This window comes from Magnolia sinica, chromosome 1 (genome assembly GCF_029962835.1).
Source record: "Magnolia sinica isolate HGM2019 chromosome 1, MsV1, whole genome shotgun sequence".
In the NCBI taxonomy this organism is placed as follows: domain Eukaryota; kingdom Viridiplantae; phylum Streptophyta; class Magnoliopsida; order Magnoliales; family Magnoliaceae; genus Magnolia; species Magnolia sinica.
Genome location: NC_080573.1, coordinates 138,519,905 through 138,538,096, shown reverse-complemented (window position 1 = coordinate 138,538,096; position 18,192 = coordinate 138,519,905). Strand labels below are relative to the sequence as shown.

The 18,192-nt window shown below is 40.5% G+C and overlaps 3 protein-coding genes across 3 annotated transcripts; 1 reads left to right on the top strand and 2 right to left on the bottom strand.

The window, feature by feature from the left end:
- Nucleotides 1-1,029: 1,029 nt before the first annotated feature.
- LOC131249802 (uncharacterized) lies at nt 1,030-2,502 on the bottom strand. Its single transcript, XM_058250562.1, has one exon. The coding sequence runs from the start codon at nt 2,191-2,193 to the stop codon at nt 1,030-1,032; it is 1,164 nt and encodes a 387-aa protein (XP_058106545.1). The 5' UTR covers nt 2,194-2,502.
- A 6,022-nt stretch (nt 2,503-8,524) lies between these two features.
- Nucleotides 8,525-9,182, top strand: LOC131220633 (histone H3.2). Its single transcript, XM_058215439.1, has one exon. It carries the CDS (start codon nt 8,595-8,597, stop codon nt 9,003-9,005), a length of 411 nt encoding a protein of 136 aa, XP_058071422.1. The 5' UTR covers nt 8,525-8,594; the 3' UTR covers nt 9,006-9,182.
- A 1,884-nt stretch (nt 9,183-11,066) lies between these two features.
- Nucleotides 11,067-17,696, bottom strand: LOC131249795 (3,9-dihydroxypterocarpan 6A-monooxygenase-like). Its single transcript, XM_058250557.1, has 2 exons — nt 16,809-17,696; nt 11,067-11,738 (listed from the first exon to the last, which is right to left on the bottom strand). Exons 1-2 carry the CDS (start codon nt 17,694-17,696, stop codon nt 11,091-11,093), a joined length of 1,536 nt encoding a protein of 511 aa, XP_058106540.1. The 3' UTR covers nt 11,067-11,090.
- Between the last annotated feature and the right edge of the window lie 496 nt (nt 17,697-18,192).

Here is an 18,192-nt window from a genome sequence, read left to right as displayed (position 1 = left end):
CTTCTTGCGTCTTGGAGTAAATTAAAATATCATTTATGAACACTATCACGAATCGGTCCAAATACGGTTTGAAGACCCTGTTCATGAGGTCCATAAATACTGCTGGAGCGTTCGTTAGTCCGAAGGGCATCACTAGAAATTCATAATGGCCATATCGAGTCCTAAAGGCAGTTTTGGGTACATCATCATCTCTAATCCTCAACTGATGATATCCAGACCGTAGGTCTATCTTTGAAAAATATTTAGCTCCCTTCAACTGATCGAATAAATCATTTATCCTCGGCAACGGGTACCTGTTCTTGATAGTCGCCTTATTAAGTTGACGGTAATCGATGCATAACCTCAAAGAACCATCCTTCTTTCTTACAAATAATACCGGTGCACTCCACGGCGACGTACTAGCCCTAATGAAGCCTTGGTCTTGGAGCTGCTGAAGTTGCTCTCTTAATTCCCTCAATTCAACAGGTGTCATACGGTATGGTGCTCTGGAGATTGGTGCAGTCCCAGGTACCAGATCGATTGTGAAATCCACATCTCTCTTTGGCGGTAATCTAGGGATATCTTGAAATACTTCTGAAAATTCATTAACAATCAAAATTTGTTCCACTCCTTGAGGTTCAACTTTCGAGATGGCTGACAAACTAACCGGTGCTCCCTTCCTTCGCGTCCCATGAAATTGTAACGGTGCTCGCCCATCGATATTTAATATGACCATTTTCCTAAAACAATCGATTTTTGCCCGATATAAAGATAACCAATCCATCCCCAATATAATATCGTATTCTCGCATCGGCATAACTATGAGATTAGCTGATAAATTTACGTTCTCGATAGTGATCGGACAGGATTTACAAATCTGACTTAGGTCCACTGAATTACCAAGGGGGTTTGCTACCGTTAAGTTTTTATCTAAGGGAGTAGGAGATAACTCAAGCGAGCATAAAAGGCAGTAAGAAATAAATGAATATGATACTCCAGAGTCAAATAACACTCTAGCTAAGGATAAATAAATGACGATGGTACCTTCGACTACATCGCTGCTACCCTCGATGTCAAGCTGAATAATGTCATTTTTGGCGATGCTGGATCCTCATATAAGGGTGTGGCATCATCACAAATCTGGGTCGCTCCATCCTCAGACTGTGCTGGAACATCATAACTTTGAATTGGGCCCTCATATTGTTGCGCCAAGTTCTTGTACAGCTGCACTGTGTCGTCTCCTGATTGTACTAGGGTGTAGACTCGACCTTGAGCTTGTGGTCGTGGTGCATGAACTCCCTGCCTTGACTGCTGGTACTGCTGAGGTTTAACCTGTGGCGGTGGTCTCTGATATACCGATGAAGGTCCTTGCTGTGGTGGCCTCGAGTATGACTGTAGCGGCCTCTGTGGATATGGCTGAGGTGGTCTCGATGAAGGCTGTGAGGCAGAAGGATGTAGTGGAGGTCGCTGTGACATAGACGGCGGCGTCTGTTGCTGGGGAGGCCTGAAAGACTGATGTGAAGATCCTGACCTTTGTGGATACTGTGTGCGCTGTGGTCTGGAACAAAAACGAGAAGTGTGGCCTTCGAGTCCACAATTATAGCAAAATCCTGAAAATCGTGGTGGAGGAAGTACTGTCGTCGGTCTGGCCATCGATATCGATGTTGTTCTCTGCCTCTTAGCTGCATCTTGTTGGGCTGGAGATATATGTGTTGCAGTTCTAGCACCACTCTTTACGTCCCTCCTCTGATCACGATTCTTCCAATATTCGTTGATGTCTTTCTCCACTGCTAAGGCACGCTCCAACACTTCGGCATAGGTCTTCTGTACGAAAGGGGCTAATCGGCTACGAATAGAGGCTCTCAGACCTTCTTCAAATTTTTGTGCCTTACGGGTTTCATCGGACACCAGAAAAGTTGCAAATCGCGATAGCTCCGTGAACTTAGCATCATACTGGCGCACCGTCATATCACCCTGCTCTAATTTCATGAATTCTCCTGCCTTTTGATTTTTCACATACAAAGGAAAATATTTATCATCAAACTTCTCACAAAACTGAGCCCAGGTCCAGACTTCAACTCTCGGGTTCATCCTAATGACTGAGTCCCACCAATGATCTGCCTCCCCTTCTAGCATGTAAATAGCCAATTCCGCTTTCTGGTATTCATCGCACTTCATAACCATGAATATTTTATCAATCTGTTTCTTCCACATCTCGGCCTCAGATAGGTCAGGCCCACCCTTAAATACAGGCGGCCTCTGTCTTTTGAACCTTTCCAATAAACTTCATATCCCTTCGTTAGCTACATGAACAGTTTGGGTTTGACCTTGTGCTTGAGTCTGTCTTATCTGATAGCCCACAAGAGCTGTAAGATCACCTATGGCCCTAAGAATTCCACCCATAAGTGACCCATTTTCAGTGGTATCAGGACCAGGAACTCCTGATGTGGCTCCGACATCAATGTTTTGATCCGCCATAATCTACGATTAATTAAACATATAAGCTTAGTGTGTGACAACCAAGGTAGGTTGTACTAACTAAATTGAATTCTGCGTATCATTAATAGAATGCATACTATTTAACATCCATAGAAGCATGAAAATTTATTGGATTGTAAGAAAGATTTGATGATATAAAATATTAATACATGAAGATTAAGAGAATTCAGACAATAACATATATCAAAATTGTAGTGCAGAAAATTCAGATTCTTATGCTACTATTCCCACTAATGATTCTGGTATTTATAAGTGTCGGATTGATCTAAAATTTTTTATGAAGATACATATATAAGTCTACTATAATTATATAAAATTTTAGCTTAATACAAAGTCTACAAAAATTTCTAAAATTCGGATAATTAGGTCTGTACAGAAACAAACGATTTCTAACTAGTATACACATAACTTAATATTGGTAAAGGATAAGCATATATTTATATTTTTAAATTATTTTTTTAATGAAACTATACTTGTTAATATACGACTGAGATTTTGAATCAACTTAAAAGGAGTTTTAATTAATTAGTTATGACTTTTGTAAGTTAAGTAATTTCCGCCTACTATTGATGTCCAATTTAACGTAATATGCTAAAAATCTTTAAAACTTCCTTTAGGTCCAGATTTGGTTATTAGTTCAGTGTTAAGTCTAAATAAGATTATATATGATGTCAACATAATGTAATGCCCTAAATTTATACCTCTATTTTTTTATCATAAAAGTAAAGGGATTTATGTTTGGGTTACTAATTCTAAAGACAACCCTAGGTCCACAATTTTAATCTAACCTGTCTCTGATACCAAGCTGTCACGCCCCGAAATTCGAGTACCTGAATAAGGTCTTCGGGACCCGAATCTCAAGGTGTGAGTTAAATATAATACATTAATTACAATCTAATTGATTTAATTAAATTCAATCAACACTCAACATCATCTAAAAGGAAATACAACTGAAATGTTTATTTAATTCAACCCTTTCTACATCGAAATTTGAACATAAACTAAACCTAATAACAAAATGATTTGAATTAAAACTAAACCTGATTAAAAAAAAATAAAAATAAAGCTAATAGTAGAGACCCGCCTGCTCGTAATATTCCAGCTCTGCACCTGTGCATTTGTTTTAGTAGGATGAGCATAACAGCCCAGTAGGGTCGTTTCTTACCCAAAATTTAACATGTTCAGATAATATCAATTTTAAAAGAAGGAATCGAAAACAGATAATGAAATTTAACAACAGAATTTATAAAATGCAATACATGTGATATTTTCATGAATACTCTTAACATTTGTATTATTTCTTACAACACCGTATCCAAGTGGATGGTCACGTTGCATTAACGCCCATGCACTGGTACCTCATGGTGAGGGACCCATTTATACGTTAGCTGGTCAGACTACTGCTCCAGTTGTACTCCTGACGTATGTCCACGCACACAATTGTACTCATACGCCGTACACAAAGGAGACTCCAAAGGATCCAATGGGTTCTAGGGTCTTTCACCCAAGGGACACGATTGCCCTACTTGCTGACTTTAGGGTCTCTCACCCAAGGGACACGATCGCCCTACTTGCTAATACAACCATATATACATTTTTTTTTTTTTTTTTACAATTTAACTAATCAATAGATAAGCATGAATAACATGAACAATTCTAATATCAACAAAAATAAATGATTAATAATTTAATAAATTCAATTTCTACACTATAATGCAAGTTCTATATGAGGTACATAAATTTGTTAAAATATCAAGTTCTATACGAGCTCCACCCTTGAGTAATAAATCTCACATTGAGTGGAAGGGCATACTAAAATTCATGGTTACTTTCGCATTCTCAGCTCAAATATTTTTATTTATTTATTTTATTTTTGTGGCCCACCATCAAAAGTTGGTTCGGCAATTTGGACAGTCTGATTATCATACCAACATTTCATGGTGGACGGTTGAGGAGTCACCACCATATTAAAAATGGCAGTAAACTATCATGATATTATTATTTAATAAAGAGGCAGATTGTGGAAATAAATCCATACAACAAACCGAGTAAATGGTGTATCCCAAAGTAATAATTAAAAATGCAGGTATATGATGAATGTATACACTACAGAGCTGGAGGGGTCATGACCACTTGCACAAATCCAAAGCCGTTGGTTGATTTCTAGAATACATGCAGCAACTCCAATGCCCCACCATTCAATTTTTCATGGAAAATGGGAAAGCTACTCGCGCGAGTAGGATTTGAATCCTACTCGTGGGTCATGTGCCACACAAGACACGTGTGTGATATCTATTCCATTCATCTGAGAGGTCATGTTTTCTATGCTCCCATTACTTGAAAATTTAGCAATTAAACTAAATAGGTGGACCATACTTGCAAGTTGAATAAGGAACGTTGTTAGCTTTCATTTATTCATGGTGCCTAAGAAAATGGATAGACCGTGCTCTTTTATTTATTTATTTATTTATTATATTTATCTGGGCACGTTGAAGATGTGGATTGCATGGTAGATTTCTCAGACTTACAGTTGTGTGCTATGTTTCGCATATGGAGACGAGTAAGATTGTAGTCATACTCGCCTATCCTGCACTAGCAAGGTCCCATTATAATAAGAAGATCTCCAGTTCAACTGGTTGGAAACATTACGGTCCATCAAGTAAATAACTTCTAACCTTTAATTTACAAGTAAAATCTAACCCATTCAATAGGTTTATTATACTATTAGGATCACTTACAAGAAAACACTTACATTCACTCATTAAATGGATAATACTATTTATCAATAGTTATAAGTTATTTTCTATTTTTGGTGGATATCCTGACTAGTATATAGGATTGATTTTTCATATAAATGTTCTTCATGTTGTTTTAAACGAATTGAAAGGGTTGGATTTTGAATGAACTTAATATGTCATAAATCTATTGCTAGGTGGACCGAACTTGTGGTCCAGCTTGATGGACTTGAAACATTCTCCATTAAAGTAGTTTCTCATGGTATATCTCCTGACTTTTCATGAGGAGTTATTTGATACTCTGGTGGAGTACGACGATTGACATGCACACACTCTGAAATTGCAAATGAGGCATATGATAACACAAATATAAATTTATTTTGCAAATTTATTTTTATATAGAATTTATAAATCAAAATATAAACTTAGATAATTGGTTTATTTTATTCGGTAAATTTATTTTATTATATATATATATATATATATATAATTATTATTTCAACATTAAATATCAGGAATATATATATAATAAAAATAAAAATAAAATATAAATTCATGAATAGGTAGGATTTCCTACATAAAAATCAACTGATAATAATATTCCAAAAAAATAAACATAATAATTAACTGAAAATATTAAATCTCAAGAGAGATCACCTACCTTAAAGTTTGACGATCCGCCTCCGCTCTAATCTCCCTCTCTCTTGATCTACAGAGCTTTCTCTCTCCCCCTCTCTCTTGATCTATCCGGTTTACTCTCCCTTTATGATACGATTGAAACTTGTTTATATCTTTCCTTTCTTTTTAATGGATATGAGGAAAGAGGCGGAAGAGTGGGAGATGTGGGCAGTTTCATTTCGTGGGAGGGTTTGGCGGCCATTACCGTACAAAACGGAAGGAAAGTGGAGAAAGTGGTTTAGCCGTGCGGAAGATATAACTTTCATTTTTATTTTCTTTTTAATTTTTAAGATATAGTGGGTCCCACTAACAATAATTTAAATCCACTCCGTCCATTATCCCGGCTTGACCAAGAGAATATAAGGCAAAAAAAATGAGGTTAATCTGAAACTCAGGTGGGCCACACGCAAGATGATCAGTAAAGACGTCCATTTGTTACGTACGCCCGTAGCTCAACTGACCAGTATATAGGCTCGAATCTGGCCAAGGTCATCCGCATCGTGGGACCCATCTGATAGACGCGCGTGTGAGGCTACTATTAGTGAATCATGAAAAGTTTGCACGTGACAAGTGTCAAACGAGAGTCTCATACTTCATGCATAGGAACTCCGAATCCACGGAGCTTCTCTAGACTCCTCACAGAGACTTCTCGAATCCACGAGGAAAGAAAGCATGAAATAGGAATAAATTCTAATAAATTCAAAATTGATTAATTGATGAATAAAAATGAGTTCACAACCCTTTAAATAGGGGGACCAAGCAATGGGAAAGAAATCAGAATCAAACTACAACTAAAACTCCTAGAATCCGCGACTTACCATAAATAGTAAACTTACTATTTATAGATGGTTGTGATGTCTACTAGTGCGCAAGGTTTTCGGCCAAAAATAGTAAGTGTCCTATTTGGCTTCACCAAACCGTTCTCCTAATTATTCTAAGCTCTTTTCACGTTGGTTCCTAAGGCCCGACGGATGAAGAGTTATAATCAAATTAAAACTTACTATTTATAGTAAAAACAAAATTAAAACAGGGAAATGACCGTCGATCCAGGGTTATTTTGCAAATTCGGCTTGTGCAACCCGACGTAGCAGGGTTGGTTGGCTAAAGTAGCTCGTTTTACCCCAAAATCATATATTTTACGCCTGATAACTCATTCCGGATTGTGAATCTGGCCAAGGTCATCCGCATCGTGGGACCCATCTGATAGACGCGCGTGTGAGGCTACTATTAGTGAATCATGAAAAGTTTGCACGTGACAAGTGTCAAACGAGAGTCTCCTACTTCATGCATAGGAACTCATGACAGACGTGTGTATGCCTGGCCGTTGATGGACAGGGTGCGTGATCACATTCAAGGGCCCAACTACTCCCATTTCATGTGGGCTCCGTACGAGTACGTGGACATCATTATTCACACTGTTTCCTATTTTGTGGTCTATTCGAGCTTTAGATATGCTTCCATTTTTGGTAAATGCCCTAAAATGATCTGATAAAACGGATGGACGGTGTGGATAGGATACATTCATTATGGAGAGGTCCACAGAGTTTACTAAGTACGCAATCCGCTTTCAACCATTCCGAAGGCTTCTTCGGTGGAGCCCACCGTGATATACGTGTCTTGTATCCACCGCGACCATCTGTTTCGGCAGGTATGAGCACAAAAATGCAGCAGATCCAGCTCTGATGTTAACCACACCACAGGATCGGTGGTGATTGAATGCTTATCATTAAAAACTTCTTAGAGGCTATGGGAATGATTATTTGCCATCCAACCTGTTTATAAGGTCAAACAGACCTGTATGAAGGGATAATATAAATATCAGCCTGATCCAAAGCTTTTGTAGACCACAAAAAGTTTTTAATGGTCATTCTCCACTTTGTCCTGTGGTGGGATCCACCTAAGATTCAGATCTGCTTGATTTTAGGATCAACCTTTAAAATAGGCTGGCGAAATTGATGGACGGCGTGGATATAAGACACATGCATCACCGTGGGCTCCACAATCAGGGAGACCCGCGTCTAACCATTCCAATGTCCGTATTAAGGTTTTTCTCCAGTCAAGAGACTCGAAAAAAACTTTGATACTCTGGCTGAGTGCGAAGGATGATACGCAGGCACTTAGAAATTACTCATTAAATTGCATAGGTTTCATATAAGTAGTTCTAGTTAATATTCAAATTATGTGTGCCATGTATCATAAACAAAAAACGACGCTTATTTGATCATCCGATTATCGGATTTCTGGACATTTATTGGACGGTTGGAAATGAAAAACATCCATTGCTCCTATTACAACAAACAAGTTGGCACGAATCAGAGGTTAAAATTGTTCAAAAAATCTAATTTTGGGAATTTTAATATAAAAAAAACACGTGGGTTCCACATTATATGAGTGCCTGTGTATCAAGCGTCATACTCAGCACAGTATCAAATAACTCACCGAGAAGGAAAGCAGCGATTGGCGCGTTGTCTGCTCAAGGATTGCAATCCGTGTGCCTCTGGTCGGGTGAATCTCAACCGTTCATTGTATTTCAAATCGGACGGCTCTCGAGAATCCCCAAATTTCCAAGGGAGAAATTTTCATCTCCCGCCTAGTAGAAGCTCTCACAAATAAAAACCCCCAAAGGCCCCCGAATCGTTTCATTGCAAAACACTTTCTCAAACCTCGAAGCGTGTGAAAGAGCGAAAAACCAAGGGGAGATCAATGGCTCGCACGAAGCAGACGGCCAGGAAATCGACGGGAGGGAAGGCTCCACGTAAGCAGCTGGCGACGAAGGCGGCGAGGAAATCGGCTCCAGCGACGGGAGGCGTGAAGAAGCCGCACCGATTCAGGCCAGGGACAGTGGCCCTGAGAGAGATCCGAAAGTATCAGAAGAGCACAGAGCTTCTGATAAGGAAGCTGCCTTTCCAGAGGCTCGTCCGTGAGATAGCTCAGGACTTCAAGACAGATCTGAGGTTCCAGAGCAGTGCTGTCGCTGCCCTCCAAGAGGCATCCGAAGCCTACTTAGTAGGCCTCTTCGAAGACACCAATCTCTGCGCCATTCATGCCAAGAGGGTCACCATCATGCCTAAGGACATTCAGCTCGCCCGTAGGATCCGTGGTGAGAGGGCTTAGATGATTAACGGTTGTGATTTCTCCAAAGCTTCTGAAATTTTTAGGGTTTTCTTAGTTTTTATCCCCTTTTTCTTTGTTACATCTTGTGGCAGTGTTGGATGTGGATGTAGATGCGTTCTTCTTTCGTAACCCCTTTTGAAATTTACGGTGAAATGGATTATTCAAGTGTTAGGCGCCTCTCTCTCTCTCTCTCTCTCTCTCTCTCTCATGTTTTTCCGCCTCTCTATGAAAATGGGAAGAGGTATGTGTTCCAACATGGCACACGTGTTGATCTATACTTTCCGTAAGATGGGGTCTGATTAAATGATGTATGGGAGCTGATCTCTGCTGGCTTTGTACTATCCAAAGACAGGGCTGTCAACGGGCTGGGCTTGGGCCTAGAAATTCAAAATCCGGCTTGAGGCCCAGACCGAGCATTTTATACTCTGGCCAGAACAGCAAATCTGGCCCGTTTAAGAAATAACATTTGTTGTTGTCTACTTAGGCCCGTGCATGGGACAGGCCAGGTCGTGGAAAGTATTCTTTATTGACCTCTTTTAAAAACAAACTTACATTGGATGGATGGATCTAACCGTTACCATCTTTAGATCAACTTCTATGCAACGCTATAGATATCAAATGTATGGGTATGATTATTGATACAAATTCTTATAGTTGTAAAGAGACTAGACTGTTCCAAATGATAGGAACGTCTCGGGAAGAACAGAAGATAAATAAGAGTTATTTGTGGGATTTATTGTATCTTGGGTATTTTATTAGCTCATAGTATATGCTTGGAAAGAGCTCTTTTTGAACTCATTTAAAGCTGTAATTACATGATTTGGCATGGGCTGATTTGATTCCATAGATTTATGGACCTCTAGTAACTCATGTTTTGGGATGAGATTTATGCCTGCAGTTTATCTGAGTCGTTATAACCCTGTGAATCATTTATAAACATCATGGTAGTCTCCTGGAAGGTATCAATGGGGACGTTCCGTTCCCACTGTTTCATGTAGTGTGGCCCACATGAGTCTTGTATGTGCCTTATTTTTTAGGTTCTTATCTTTTTACTGTACATCAAAACTGATGTACGGTGTGGATTTGTGACAGGCATATCTGTTGGATACACAATTTTTTCCGACTACACGAACCTCGTGGTCTAAGGCTTATTGCTTACTGAATCAACTGTAGAGTCCACCGTTATTTATATATTTTATCCAATTCTTCCATTCATTTTATCAGCTAATTTTATGGCTTCAATAAAAACATTAAGCATATCAAGTCTTAAGTGGACCACACCATAGGAGGCAATGTGAATTGAATGTCTACCATTAAAAAATTCTTGGGAGGGCACAGGAACTTTTTATCAAGATGATATTTGTGTTTTCCCTTCATCCCTGTGTGATCTTATGAATAGGTTGGATAACAACTAAACATCACTATGGGCCCTAGCAAGGCTCCAATGGTAGAAAATTATTATTACTATGATTACCTATGGTAATGGTGGGCATTCAATCAACACTTTCATATGGCAGCACTATTTTCTATTGCGTGGTCTGACTTAGATTTGGATCTCCTTCATGTGAGAACCTATGCCTTAAAATGACATAAAGTACCCATTAGTCATGTGGCTGGTGCGGATAAAACGCATACATCATGGTGGGTCTCATAAAGTACCCATTAGTCACATCATTACTACAGTGCAATTGACATAAAGAAAAAACTTTTTTTCCAATATTTTTTTAATAATAACATCTCAGTAATAAAATTCTTCTACTATCTATTTGAGAATATAATAGGCGGGTACTTTTTCCATTTTAGAAAAAAAAATCATAGTTTAAACTAACGGAAGTTGCGGCAATAAGTGGATTAAAATTTTGAGGTATTATTTTGTAAAATTTTTTAAAATAAAATAACAACAGATAACATATTATTTATAAGAATACGGTGAAATATATAATCATTGAGTACATGCATATATGCTACTTGCACACTCCCATATAACATTAAAAAAAAAAAACTGTATGCACGATAACATATTGCATTAAAGTGCAAATCCTGAAAACAACACAACGTGAATCAGGACTCCCATCTTATCATTTTTCATGAAGCAACAAGTGGCAATGGATCTAGGCGGGCCACGGGAATACAAACCAACGGCTGGGCCCGATAGAGCGTCAGCCCTGGTGCCACCGTCATATCAATCGGGCCACCCTCCTCTTCATCATTACCGTCGATCTTCAGTTTGAAGCATTGGATCATCGCTGCAATCGTCGTCACGATGAGCTGTACAGCCAAGGTCTTGCCTGGACAGCCCCTCCTACCACTTCCGAATGGCAAGAAATGGTAATGTTGGCCCCTGAGGTCTATTTGGGCCCGTCCGTTATCATCGATGAATCTCTCTGGAAGGAATTCTAGCGGGTTTTCCCAGTAGTTGGGGTCCCTTCCAATGGCCCAGATGTTGATGAAGAGGCCCGTTTTAGCAGGGATATCATAGCCATTGATCTTGCAGTCTTCGATTGATTCTCTTAGGATTATCGAGTCAGTTGGATGCAATCGAAGTGTTTCTTTTACTATTGCTTGGATGTATGGGAGATTGGGGATGTCGGATTCTTCCACCACCCTATTCTTTCCAACGACTGAATCGATCTCATCCCTTGCTCTCTTGATTATCCTTGGATTCTTGATGAGCTCTGACAGTGTCCATTCCATTCCCAGTGCTGTTGTAGCAGTTCCCGCCACAAAGATGTCCTGCATGGTCGTTAATTTATATTTATTTTTCAAGCATGGGCTTTGATCCCTTGCCAGATGATCTGAACCCTCCATCTGGTGGGTCTCGTTACAGATGGTCCATGATTGTGCATTGATACTCCCGGCCATCGGATTAGTGGTACTCGAATAGACGGTTGAAATAAAGAAAGTTGTCCGCATTTAACTAGAAATACATCTGAACCGTCCGGTTTGAATGCCATTAATCGGATGGACGGTTCATGATACCCATTGATAATCCTGACCATCCGAGATATATGAGTGGTACTTGAATTGGGCCATGGTGCATACAGTGGAGCCTCCCAGCTGAGCGGATAGGATCTCGCTCATGTGTGCCACTCTTGGACGTAGATAACAAGCAATTTGTGCGGTTGGAGTGTCCAAGACAGTTTGTGAATCTCGGTACACGTTTATGCACACGTTGCGTTTGCTAGATCCATATCAATCGTCTCATGTATTGGGCCAAAACACACTCGTATTAGGCCACGGTAGAATGAGAAAAGTGGACAGTAAAAAGAAAAACACTAATGGTCTATGCTCAACATGGCTGTCTACCTGATGAATATACGGCCCTGATTCTCGAAAATGAAATTTCTATTTCAAGGCCCATAATCACGTAGCTTAAATATGAAAACATGTACCAATCGGTCCCGTATGCGGAGACTCACATCTTGTTTCTTTGTATCTTTTCTAGATTTAGAACACATCAATCTCCAAGACATGCGGAATGATCACAAATGGTATTCTAGCTTTGTGGGGCTCACTCATGATGTATTTGTAGATTAGACATGTGAATTTGGTTTACCGTACACTTGAAGAATCTCCTCAATCCAAAAGCTTGGGTGGGACACCACATGGAGCAATGTGAGAATGTACAATCACGCTTAAAACATATGTATTCACATGGATTGGTCCATTTGAGTTAGGCCTAAAACATAGGTATTAGCTAGGCCCATCTTAGTTTTGGAATGACTTTCGTTTGTCCGTTTATCCCAGCGACACAAACACAATCCAGTAATTGCAAGGGACATGGATTGGGTAGTGACCCTGCCATAGGCCAATGTTAGTGGCTGGTGCTATTGGCCCCACCATGATGTACATGTTTCATCCATGACCGTTCATTTTCTAGATCATTTTATGGCATGAGCCCAAAAATGAGGTAGATATAAATCTCAAGTGGACTACATCACAGGAAATAATATTGATTGAACATCACTAAAAACTTCTTAAGGGCAAAAGAAGTTTTGGATCAAGTTGATATTTGTGTTTTCCATTCATCCAAATTTTTGACTCAATGGATAGGATAGATGTCAAACAAACGTTACAGTGTACCTTAGGAGGTTTCTAACGGTGGTCATTCCGGTTACTATTATAATCTGTTGTGTGGCCCACCTGAGATTTAGATCTCATTTTTAGATCAAGCCCAGACCACTAGCCACTTGGCTAGTGCAGCATCGCTAGCCAAACTGCATCCATATGCGAGTATGACACAGGACATGTTATGAGTGAATTTATGAAGGGTTAGAATAGGAAGAAATCAGGCAATGTGTACAATAACTTTTAACAACTCTAATTTTATAATTAGTCATTGAAATTGTGCGCATAATATACATTGAAAATTTATTTGCTAATATTATAATGATTTTTTTATGAGTTTTGAATTTTCTACTCACAGTTATGTTTAATACTTGGTTAAGACGTTATATTTAGTAAGCTATATACAAACCACCATAATTCAAAAGTTATTATTATTTGTGTTATGGGAAAAATGTAGCCAAATAAATGTATAGGACAGATGAGCCGAGCAGTGAGACTCGGTGATTTTATATATTTCTTGAGGGCCAAAAATCACCCCGACCTTTGGTATTGGCTACTTTCTACCTTGACCTAAGTTGTCACTTTGGCTCCCCGACCCGACCTTAGGTACCAACTTCGACCTCAGATACCGACCTCGACCTCGGAATAGAAATATCTAGAGAGAATCTTGCAACATATAAAGATAGGATCGATCCGACCAAATTTTAGCAAAAAATAACACCGATAGATGTAAAGTCGGATAGCAAAAAATAACCTGACTCCAATGCGGGCCTCTCCAACATATCTTACAGATCTACTTAGATATGTAAGCTGCCTAGCTAACCTATAAATACATCATCTTACCTAAGAAAAAGGTACAAAAAATTATCCCGATTCTACTACGTCTATTGTGAGTCCATACGCTTGACTTAGGCATAGGAGGGTCTTCGACCTTAACCGACGCCTCATATGTTTTCTTTTGTTCTCCATTAAATTGTAGATACTCAATGGTTCGCAGGAGGTGAAGCAAGATTGACTAGTTTTGAGTATTAACAGTTTGGTGCCGTATGTGGAAACAATAACAAAACCACTTTAAAAGTTCCCTTTACATCAAGAGAATCATCAGCCTTTCATCTACTCATTAATAACTAAAGGAAAGAAAAAGGATTTGGTTGACATTACTAAGCCAATACTCGTACCAGAAGATTAGCCTAGATCAGCCTGACCTCCCTTCACCACTGGTTGCGCAGAGGTCCTGAAATCGAGGAGGGCAGCTAGTTTCTTTAGAAAATCAAGTCGAGGCCCTGTGCAAAAATGTCGATCGAATCATGCGTATATTAGAACGACAATACCCCCTCCCCGACCAGGGCGTGACATTGGGAGTAGCTTCCGCCCAACCTTAACCTCTACAACTGCATTGCGACTCGTATGTGATGAAGGATCGACCGACACGAAGAAAGTGAATCCCTGCGCAAACCGTGGAAGCAACTGAGCTCTCTAAGTCCAATCTACACCACGCCCTAGAGAAGAAGAGACGTGGAAAGGCTCCCGAGGCCACAGAAGAAAGCGAAGTCCCATGGGAAGCAGAGCTGATGCAGATTTGAGACTAACTCAGAGACATCCAGCAGGCATACCGAGCGAAGGCCCCCTGCCTCCATTGATGCATTTCTAGAGGAAGCCGAGCCCCCATTCACGAATAACATCATGAGATCTCAATTGCTATATAGGTTTCGGATGCCCCAAATTACCCCATATACAGGGTCGAAAGACCCGGTCGAACATTTAGAATCTTTCAGAGCTTGGATGGAGCTCCATGATGCTTTTGGAGCCGCACTGTGCAAGGCATTCTCCTTGACAATGTCAGGAGCTGCGCGGAAATAGTACAGACACTTGAAGCCGAAATCCATTAGTTTCCTTCACTCAACTCAGCAAGACTTTCATTACTTAGTTCATCGGTGGGAAAGATAGGAGAAATCCATCAACTCAACTTCTTATGATCACTCAAAGGGAGGACGAGTTGTTAAGAGACTATATCATCCATTTCAATGATGAAGTTATCCATGTCGATGGTTACTCTGACCAGATAGCTTTCGTCGCCTTGGTAGCCGACCTTAAACAAGGAAAGTTCTTCTTCTCTATTAGAAAGAACCCCCTGACTACCATTGCCGACCTACTTAACCGAGCTAAAAAATATTCCAATGCCGATGAACTGATCTTTAGTTCACGAAAAGCTACTCAAGGAAGAAACAACTCGGCTAAGGATAAGAAGCAAAAGAAAGAAAGGGGAGCCCTCTATCCCTACCACCAAAAGAAAGGAGGACGACCAAAACCAAGGCTAGCGTACCAACCGACGTTCAGAAAGTCACTTCCATTGGTACACTCCCTTGAACACTAAGCCGGATCTGAACCGGTCAACCAAGCTTGGTAATAAGGCTCATTGGAAAACCCCAATCTTAATCTAGGGTATCGACCTCGACCGCAGGTATTGAGGGACATATCAACTAGAAGACATGAAGGCGTTACGAGGGACATATCAACTAGAAGACATGGACGGTAAGCTCTTACCTCACCCATGAGACGCTGAACATTTAAATATCTACTACCCATAAGGAACTTTGACATGTGAAATACTTAACTGATTGCCTTGGTAGAAGCTACTCGTGCTCGACTATGAGAAACCTCCCTCAGTCAAAGGGAAGAAAGTTCTCCTATTTATTTCTACTATTTTATCTACCGTTTTTATCTACATGCTTGACTGTGAGTGACCTCCCTCAGTTAAAGAGATGAAGGTGCTCTTTCTTGTTCTTACGATTTTTCATACTATGCTCGTGACTTATACGTTCGATCATGAGGAACCTTCCCCAGTTTGAAGGAAAAATGTTCCTCGTTCTTAATATCTTGTTTACTGGTTTCACGACTAAAAATCAATGCTCAACTATTGACTAAAAATCTACATGTCGACTATCAATTTATATATTTAAATATTGTATCTACTAATTCACATGCGCCATCCTTTTCTAATTCCCGCCTTAATCATTGGGCAACAAAATTGAGGAATATACATGGAATGAGATGACCTTTTCTAGTTAAATAATCAAGACTCATCGCTCATACATTAGTTCAAAAGTTATTTTTCGAGCTCATAAAGTATAGAGCTCAGAAGTATGAGGGCCACTATTATGGGTAAAATGGAGCTAAACAAATGTATGAGACAGATGAGCCGAGCATCGAGACTCGGTGATTTTTTTTATTGCTTGAGTGCAGAAAAATCACCCCGACCTTTGGTGTCGGCTACTTTGTACCTCGGCCTCAGTTGTCACTTTGGCCCCTGACCCGACCTCAGGTACTGACCTCGATTCTATTACGCCCACTGTACGCCTGACTTAGGCATCGAAGAGTTTCTGGCCTTAACTGGCACCCAGTGTCTTCTTTTGTTCTTCATTAAATTGCATATGCCTATTGTGAATCTATACGCCTGATTTAGGCATCGGAGGGTCTCCGACCTTAATTGGTGCCCCCAATGTCTTCTCGTGTTTTCCTTAAATTGCATATACTCAGCAGCTCACAGGAGGTGAGGCAGGGTAAACCAGATTTGAACATCAACAATTTGTAAATTTTATATTTCTTTATAAGGTTTAATTAAGAGTGTCATCTTTTCTTAAATTCCTTGTTTGCATAGGTAAGAGTGTTAAAGGAGTTTTTGACATGGATGAGCATGAAACCCGACAAGGAAAAACGGATACCAGCATTACGTACCCGAATAAAAGCCTTGATGTGTTCTTTCTTCAGCTTCATTTCTGCACTCTCATCCTCGGATATCTCAAGCAAAATATCCATCAGATCCTTCACACCATCCTTCTCCTTCTTTTCTTCATGTTCTCTAACAATCTCCTCCATGATCTCATCAAACCTCTTATGGGTCACCTTCATTCTCTTCCCCAGCCCTTGCAAATCCATGTCACGGAACAATCTGATAAAATCCCCGACGTTGAGTGCCATGAGCAGCTTAGACACCTCATCAACCAGCCCCCCGATCTCCACCCCCTCTGCTTCCGTCCCATAACACCGCCGGCTCATCGACATCCTAGATATCACATTACCCACCATCAGCTTAAGTTCTTCACTGACATTCACTGCCTTGACACCATCTGAAGCTCTCGACAGCAATAGCAAGAACGTGTGCATCTCTTCCCGCCTTATGGGCAGCAAGTTCCCGAGGCTGCGGCCGCTCAGGAGCTCAGACATGCAGAGCTTTCTCATGAACTTCCAGTAGGGGCCATAGGGAGAGAAAGCAAAGCCATGGCCACCATATCCGAGGTAATGGTTTGTGAAGCTTTGAGGACGGGACGAGAAGGCGAGCTCATGGGTCCGAAGGAATTCTCTTGCCGCTTCTGGGGAGGAGACAACGACATGAGGGACTGACCCAAGGCGGAGGCTTATGATCGGACCATAACGCTGGGCAAGTTTGCAGAGAACATGGTGGGGGCTTGAACTAAAGAGGTGCATGTGACCGATAATAGGTAGGGCTAGTGGGCCCGGTGGGAGGTGACGGGTCTGGGGTCGGGTCTTGGAGAAGAAGGTTCGAGCTAGGAAGGTGGTGATGAGGGGGATAAGGAAGAGAATGGTGTAGGATAGAAGGGCCATTGCTACACTGCACAAGGTGCGCAGGTTTTGTGTAAGGAGAGGTGAGCATGGGCATGGCCATATTTATAAAGGGAGGATACAGGCCACCTGAGATGGATGGTTTTCCAAATATGTCTTGATTGTTTACTTTTCTTTTTATTATTCTTCTCTTCCAGAGACTGTATTGCAACTCTCGTGAAATTCATACTTCTTTAATGATCCTGACCATTCATTTTAGGTCTGGATGCAATACAGTCCCTTCCAGAGACTGTATTGACTATATATAATGGCTTATAATGATCTAGTAAAACGGATGGACGGCATGGATAAGGCATATACATCACGGTGGACCCCACATAGTTTACTCCGTATTCTATGTGGGCAGTCCGCGTCCGTAAGTTGCTAGGTCTGGTACGGCCATTTCTAACAGAAAACACCAATATCAGCGACAAGACTGTATTGGGATCCCCGTAGTAATGTGTTTAATTAACCACGCCTTCCATCTATTTTTTAAGCT